Below are 8,848 nucleotides of genomic sequence, written 5' to 3'. Positions count from 1 at the left end.
GCCAAGTATAAAGGGCGTCTGTGATCTTGATATTTCTCTATGACTTGATCTAGTGTGTGTATGTGGTCGGCGGTTGAGAAGCTCTTTCTGAAACCTGCCTGTTCGACTGGTTGATATTTTTCAGTTATTTCTGATAACCGCTGCTCTAAGCAAGTAGCTAGTAGTTTGTAGAGGCACGGTTGAAGGCTGATAGGCCTATAGTTTCCAATGTCACATGGGTCGCCTTTCTTGTAGAGCAAGATAATATCAGATTCGGCCCATTCTCTAGGTATTTTTCTTTCTTCTAAAATTTTATTAAAAAGCTGAGTTAAGGGTTTCAATAGTAGAGTTCTCCCAACTTTTAACATCTCATTCGATATTTTATCTGGACCACTACTTTTGTCAATTTTTAATTTTTCCAACTTTTTTAAAATCTCTACTTCAGTAAATTTTTTTACCTTTTCATCTGTGTGTATTTTGTCTCCATTTGCTTCTAATATATTATGGGTATCTTCAGGTGGTACAATACATTTGCTATACAGATTTTGATAGAACTCCGTAGCGATATGTATAATTTCAGATCTAGAATAAGTTTTTCACGAGACGTATTTAAGCAGGGAATCCAGCATTTACTTGAGTTGAGTTCTTTGTCGCTTTTCTTCAAACTGCCTGAACTGATTAAGTGCTTTTCAATAACTTTAAGTCTGTATTCGTGGTATTCCCTTTTAATGCATCTGTGGATGTGTTTATACAAATTTTTTAGTTCCTGTTTTTCATCTTTACTTTTAGAGGTTTTGTTTTTTAATGCATTTCTTCTTTGTATCATATTTTTTGTTTCTTGGGTTATAATAGTATGATTCTTGGGGTTTTCGTCCCGGCTTTGCTTTATGCTATTTAAAATTGCTGCTTTTATTTTTAAGTAGAAAGACTCTACACTTTCTGAATTAGACAAATATACATTGCTTATGTTTTCTTTTAAGTTTGCAAGATAATTTGTTTCGTCCTGGGCACTCTTCAATTGAATAATTGAGCTGCCATATTGTGCTCTACTTTTTTTGATTTTTTCTATTTTTACTGTGCTTCTCAAAAGTCTGTGGTCACTGGCGAAGGAGAGTTGATTGAGTACTTCAAAGTTGGTAAACTGGCTCCTCATATTGGATAGTATGTAGTCTATTTGACTTTTCTTACTCTTTGGGGAAATCCAAGTCCAGAGAGATTTTTCCTTTTTGTTAAATATGCTGTTAATTATGGTCAGATTGTTTTCTAGCGCAAAATTGATCAGTTTGCTTCCTCTTTTATCTCTTTTTCCGTAGCAGTTTTGACCTAGGATTTTGTATTCACCTCGTACTTGTTGACCAACACGAGCGTTAAAATCGCCCATTATTATTAAATTTTTGTTGCTAGTTTTTATTGTTTCATACAATGATTCATAAAATTGGTCAATATCTTTGTCTGTAGAGTCGCTAGTTGGTAAATGAACTTGTATAATAGAAATCTCCATTGTTGATAATTTTAGGTTTAATATACATAATCGTTCCGAAATACCTTTGAAACTTTCGATGCAGTTCTTATATTTAGATTTTATTAGAAATCCAACTCCATATTGGCCTTTAGTTTCTCCGTAATAGCAAAAAATATGTTTTGAATCTTCTACTATATTGTATCCAGTTCTTCTGATTTCAGAGAGGCCAATAATATCATACTTAATATGTGATATGGATTCTTTAAACTCTATAAGCCTTTCATCCGACAGCAGTGATCGAGCATTATAAGTGCAAATATAGAGCAGGCAAGTATTGGGTTTATAGTTTTGAATTCTGTTTTCTGGAGGGTAGTGGTCTTCTTCCCCCACGGTGACCAGCCGGGTTGGGGTGCTTTGTGTTGTTATGTTATGCTTTAGAGATTTTTTTATCAGTGATCTTCCAGTTCCTGGTGTTAGTTTAATTCCTATAAGTGTTTTTGTCGGAGAGTGAGTAGGCTCTTTCGCGCATGAATTGAAATGCATTTTTCCTTTGCATTTTTGGGGTATTTTGTTTTGCATTCGAAGTGCCAGGGCTGGGGGTTTCTGATCTCTTCCGTTTTTCGTTTTCCTTAATGTCCATGTGCCTTTTTTCTTTTTTTAGCTGTAGTTCCGCTTTTGTTAAATCATGGGTAATATATGTATTTTGTTTCATTTTCTTTTTATTTTTAAGGATTTGTATTTTTTTCTGCAAGGTGGTTGTAGTTAGTAAAATTGGTCTAGTTTTGCTTTCCTCGTTTACTTTTTTCCCCAATCTTTGTAGTCTGTCAATTTCCCCATATTCAAGTTGCACATCAATCTCTTTCATTGTTGAAGTTACTAGTGTAGTTAAGTCCTCATGTGTTTCCTCATTTGACTCTGGGAGCCCGTGGAGTATTATATTCTTCCTCTTGCTGTTTGTTTCGAGATTCTGTATCTTTGTACTTAATTTTTCGATTTCTCCCTTTAGCCTCTTATTTTCCTCTATTATCGGTAAGATTTTTTCATCTACCTTCTGTAAGACAGCTGCCGTAATATTTTCGGTTATAGTGTTTGTTTGTATATTCAACTGATCTGTCATTTTTGATAATAGCAGTGACATTTCGGGGGACAACTGGGTGGACATCTTACCGTGAAACGGAATACGATCATGTACGATTATCCGAATGTGTCTTCCAGGTAGGTATTTACTCTGAGGTGTCTCCGACGATTTATGTTGGTAGCACTGTCTGAATTGTCAATCGTTCGTTTGATATTTTAACCTTAGTATTTTGAGGTTATAAATGAATCGTACGATCGAAGTGATTTCACTTTTTGTACTTAACTTTCGGTGTAATTTAGATTGTATTTCGACGATCCTTTGCACAAAGTTGATTTGGAACAACACTGTTATGCGGAGATGTTATTATTTCTTGCAAAAGCTATTTAAAATTGTTAGAGCGTATCACAAAACGTCTGACGTACAAGACAACCGGAACCGGAAAGCTGGAGTAGAGTCAAATTTAGTAGACCAATCAAATTACACAGGGATAGCGAAATACATAAAACCATCTAGGTAGTAGGCATCTATATAAATAATCGGATTTTTCTGCTTTTAACACTTCTCCGCTCCATTTCGCTTCAGTAGACAATATGTATAACTTTTAGCCGGCGCTATACTCGCACGTGAAGTCGTGCCGTTATTTCATGCCGCGAATGTATGCCGCGTTCGTGACAATGGACCAAACCCTTTGTCGCGGACCAAAAACCGACACTGATCGGGGAAAGGCGCGAAGCGCGAACGCGAAGGCGTGAACAATATCTACACTCGTTATTCGCAGTTGTCGCGGGCTTTCATGGCGGCATACCTACATTCACGGCGTGAAATAACGACGCGACTTCACGTGCGAGTGTAGAGCCGGCTTTACAATTGACCGCGGCGCGTGGATGTCTCTGCATGAGACCAAAAACGGAATTCTGTCCTATACTTAGCTATTTGCAGGTACCTGTCTACTATATTATTGATTTATTACTTTTCTGTATGAAACATCAAAGAAAGAACTAGAGTGGACGAACGGGCTAGGAGGCATTGTCCGATTGTCAAGTCCAATTGTGTTGGCTAGTGTGTATAATTACTAGGTTATATTTTAAGGGTCCACTTTATGCGAAATCAAAATTTAAAAACCTGGAAAACTACCTGGATAACCTTGAACTAGAAAAATTCAATACCTTGCGTACCTTCACAGTGCAAGGAAAAAAAGGTGAAATACCTATAGCACAGTTATCAATTTTGTATGGTAATTTTTTTTGTATATATACTGAGATGTATCAAAGTGAGCTAATGGTTCTATAACAATGCCGTTGTTTAAATATCAAAAACTTTGCAGGCTCCACATAGCAATAATTTAGTTATTTATATTCAGTTTTATATTTTATTCAGTTCATTTTTCAGTTTTATTATTCCCTTTTGTTGTTATTTAAAATGGTGGGAAATTGTATAAATAAGGTAACTATCTCTTAAAATGATGATGAAGAATCATCCTTTTACAGGTAGGTTACCTATAATTACAATGTTAAACCTATAAAATATTAAAATTGAAAACCCAACAAACATTAACTAATATTATACTTTAATCTGCGTCATTCGGTACTTGAGTCAGGAATGTTAGAAAGAGGAAGAGGAAAGCCCCACTAAAGGTCATTGATGAAAATGAACTGCGCAGCTTGTTGTAGTGTTGTGGGTGCCGATGAGGAATCCTTAATATGCAGCATAGAGGAATGTAAACATAAAACCTACCACCTTTTATGCAGTGGCACAAAAAGTATTGATTCGACTAATGCTTCTTCTTGGATATGCCCTGCTTGTGCTTGCTCCTCTAAAAGAGGCGGAGACAACAGTCTTACTCCAGTTGGATCCCACAGGAGGCAGGACACAAATATAACGTTCCGAAAAAGACCCGCTGCGGTCCCGAATGACGGTGAAATCCAAAATAACACTACGATTAAAAATCTGCACTTAGAAGTTAAAGGCCTACGGGAGGAAATTTCTGAATTAAAAAGTCAATTACATCAAGCGACGTCAACAATTGCTGTTTATCAAAGTAAGTTAGAGGAATTTTACGCATCACAAACAAGTTTAATCGAAAAGTTTATTAAGGGGCAAGTGCATAATATCAATGGAAACCCAAATATGCCAGCTGAACCGCATGCTACCGTCACACTTGTATCCGTTCCTGGTCAACATATACCTACACCTATAACTACAAAATGTAACCCTTCGCAGTCTTTAGTGGCAGCCCCGCGCCCCCAAAATATTGGAGTTACTTCCCACACTTTAATTGAGAGTGCCGAGCCCGCCGTGGTCGGAATATCAGACAGTGAACATCAGTCGAATTTAGGAAATAACACCACCGCAAGCGAGTGGAGTACAGTGGCCCGTAGCAGGAAAAGCGTACGACCACTTTCACTTCGGGGTACAGCTGGTCCGTCAGTAACATCTCTAAAAGCCGTTGAGCCACGAAAATACCTCCACCTATGGAATATGGAATCCGACGCGAATGATGTTCTCAAGTACCTTCAACAACTTTGTCCGAGTGGAGCGTGCGCTGTGGAGGAGCTTAAGCCTAAAGGTAACTACAAATCTTACAAAATCACGGTGCCTGAGGCTGACTATGAGACCTGCTACACGCAAAGCGTATGGCCCGTCAATGCTAAAATAAAGCCATGGATACAACTTCGGAAACCCTCCAACTCCCTACGTGACACAGCAACACAGTCCCAGCAGACATTTCGTGACCCCCGCCGACCAAACAATTCCCGGCAATAGAACCACTCTTAGCCTGTTCTATCAAAACGTGCGTGGCATCAAGACCAAACTTAATGTCTGGAGAAACAACCTATTGCAAACACCAGTAGATATTGTGGCAACCACGGAGACGTTCCTCGACCAATCGGTCGGAGACTCGGAGGTGGCATGTGGTGGTTGGAGTGTCATGCGCCGAGATCGCTGCACGCCATGTGGAGGCGTAATGATCCTGGCGCGCCATGGCATTCTGATGCGCCGCCGACGAGACCTCGAGACTGATGCCGGTGAGGACCTCTGGGTGGTCTTTACGCTACGCAATCGTTCTGTTTATGTTTGTGTCGTTTATATCAAGCCAAGTGCAAGTGACTCTGACTATTTTGATTGGTTTTGCAAAGTAGAATCATTTATTAATAACTTGAATGGATTTATTATTATTTTAGGCGATTTAAATCTTAATAGTGCCTCTCAAAATGTTAAAAACTATTTTTGTTATTTTGTGTCGTACTGTAATCTTTCCGAAAAAAACCACATTGTAAACACACATGGTTCGATGTTAGACGTCATATTAGTTCGGGTCCTTGCAAAAAATGTCACAGTGTCGGTTAACTCCTCGGAGGGCATGGTCAACCCAGATGCATATCATCCACCCCTAGATATCTCATTCAGTTTTGAAACCCAACGTCCCAGAGATCGCATGGAACCTAGTAATATTGGTAGGGCTAGGGATTGGAATTTTAAAAAATGCAATCATGAGGCATTATCACAGTTACTTTGTGAAACCTCCTGGAGTAATGTTATCGACTCAACTAATGTAGATACTGCAGTTCATTACTTTTATCAAACCGTCTATAACTTATTTGACAGTTGTATCCCCAAGAAGGTAAGATCTAGGGTAGTTCGGCGTTATCCGGTTTGGTTCACAAAAGACATAATCAGAGATTGTGAACGTAAATTGAAATTACATAGGATATGGAAAAAGTCACAGTTGGACTCAGACTACAAAAGATTCACCGATATGAGGTCCAGCCTTAATGATCGAATTAACATTGCTTATAAAATTTACATCAAAGATGTCGAGCATAACATCAGGAAGCATCCTCAAAAGTTTTGGGCTCACGTCTCGGGTCTGCGATCTAAAGGTGGTTTCGAACCAGCAGTGGATTCCAATGGTGAGCGCCTGGTGGGAACCAAAGCAGCCGAAGCTTTTGCGAACTTTTTCGCAAGCGTATTTCTCCCCGAAGTTCCAGCACTGAATGCTTCGGAGGCGAATAGCTCTGATAACAGCCGCAACAGTAATATGATATGTGTACAGAATTTTTCTCCACAGCAAGTAAAGCGTGGTATTACTAAGTTGAAGCCTAATAGCTCTGTTGGCCCGGACGAAATTCCACCGTCTATACTCAAAAAGTCCAATTATTTTGTACTCCCCCTCTTCCATATATTTAACCTATCTCTGAAATCTGGTACTTACCCATCACAATGGAAGCTGTCAAGAGTTACGCCTATTCCTAAAACTGGTAATACCGTAGCTGTTGAGGATTTCCGCCCTATAGCTATCCTGTCTACACCGGCTAAAGTTTTTGAGAGCATACTACATGAAATAATTTATAAGCAGGTCAATGTGTTTCTCTCTGATGAACAGCACGGCTTTAGGAGTAAGCGATCGGTTAATAGTAACCTATTGACATTGGTCGACTACATTTCCGAATGCTTAGATCGTGGCGGACAAGTGGATGTCCTTTACTTTGACTTTCGGAAAGCGTTCGACAGGGTCAATAATGATATATTATTATCCAAGTTGAGTAGGATTGGCTTCGCTCCCAACCTCTTACAACTTATGGCAAATTATCTTCAAGACCGGAAACAATTTGTGCGGCTTGGCTTGTATGAATCCAAATCCTACCACACTCGTTCAGGCGTCAGTCAAGGCTCGATTCTTGGCCCTCTCCTTTTTCTGATAATGATCAATGACCTACCATCAGTGCTTAAAAGGGCCAAGTGTTTGCTATACGCTGATGACCTGAAATTGTTTATGGAAATAAAATCTGAGGCTGATTGTGTTGAACTTCAGAATGATATTGATGCTGTCATCAAATGGAGTGACGAAAACAGAATGGAGTTCAACACCAATAAATGTTCGGCTATGACTTTTGGACGCAAGAGGTGTCCAGTTTACTTCCCGTATAATATGAACGGGGTTCAGTTGCCCAGACAAACTAATATAAAGGATCTAGGAGTAATATTTGACCATAAACTTACATTCCATGACCATATTACTACACTCGCCTCCGAATCATTCAAACGGTTGGGATTTGTTTTGCGAAATACTCGAGATTTTCAAAATTGTCACACGATAAAACTAGTATTTGATGCTTTGGTTCGTGCCAAGCTAGAAACCAGCGCCTGTATTTGGAATCCATACGAAAGCACTTACATCTTGCTTCTTGAAAAGGTCCAAAAAGCCTTTTTAAGGTATTTATATAAGAGATTGTACGGGTATTACCCATTTATGTACCCCACAAAATTTCTTCAAGGGCACTTGGGTTTCAACTCGCTTAAAACCCGACGAGAGTGCGACCAAATTGGTACAATTTGCAAGATTCTTAGGGGTGTGATTGACTGCTCTGAGCTGCACAACAAGCTCTGCTCCGTTTATGCACCCACTGATTACAGCTACCTCCGCCGCCGCCGCAAGTTTTTCGTGAGTCCGTTTAGTCGCACGGTCGCGCGCGCCAGGTCTCCCGTACCGCGCACTTTGGCAGCGCTGAACGCCCTGCTGAAGGAGTCCCCTCGCTGTGACATATTTGCTGACAAATGGGCTGACCTCATAGGTCAGATCCTGCACTTTTGTGAGAATTTATAATTGACATATTTGATTATTGACTTTATTATTATTATTATTATTATTTTTCTGAATTTATTTTGATTGTGTAATTTAATTTAATTAGTGTAATTGGACTTAAAAGATCCGTTCTAATTAAATAATTAATTAAATAAATAAATAAATAAATAAATAAATAAATAAAATAAATTGAAATAGTATGACAATGTACACGACAGTAAAATTAGAATATATTTACTAACCTTTCACTGGTTCGGCTAAACGAGTACAAAAGAATTTATTTTAAATTGTCTTAAAAGGGGTCTCTCCGTCACTCACTTCATACAAACGTAGTTCCAATTTCATTTGAAGCAACCAAAGTCCATGAAATTTTGCAGACATATTCTAGAAACTAATATCTATGTCTGTGGTTTTCCAGATTTCTGTTAAAATATTCGGTTTCAAAGTTATGCGGTCTTAAAAATTTACATACAAACCTTTGAGCCCTAATCTTTGAAATCTAAAACACCACAGACACAGATATTAGTTTCTAGAATATGTCTGCAAAATTTCATGGACTTTGGTTGCTTAATATTCAAATGAAATTGGAACTACGATTGTATGAAACGAGTGACGGAGAGAGCCCTGTTAAGCGGTTACCGAGAATCGATTTAGAGGCGATATATTAAAAAGTATGAAGGTATAAAATATATATCCGGTAGGTACCTACTAAGTAATACTCATTTCTAATCCCGGAATGCTGGAC

The 8,848-nt window shown here is 38.6% G+C and overlaps 1 protein-coding gene across 1 annotated transcript; it reads right to left on the bottom strand.

Moving 5' to 3' along the window:
• Nucleotides 1-952: 952 nt before the first annotated feature.
• On the bottom strand, nt 953-2,955 carry LOC123878640. Its single transcript, XM_045925957.1, has one exon. It carries the CDS (start codon nt 2,601-2,603, stop codon nt 1,920-1,922), a length of 684 nt encoding a protein of 227 aa, XP_045781913.1. The 5' UTR covers nt 2,604-2,955; the 3' UTR covers nt 953-1,919.
• Between the last annotated feature and the right edge of the window lie 5,893 nt (nt 2,956-8,848).

This window comes from Maniola jurtina, chromosome 3 (assembly GCF_905333055.1).
Source record: "Maniola jurtina chromosome 3, ilManJurt1.1, whole genome shotgun sequence".
Lineage (NCBI taxonomy): Eukaryota > Metazoa > Arthropoda > Insecta > Lepidoptera > Nymphalidae > Maniola > Maniola jurtina.
Note: the sequence above shows the minus strand (reverse complement) of the source record. Positions and strands in the feature narration are given on the sequence as shown.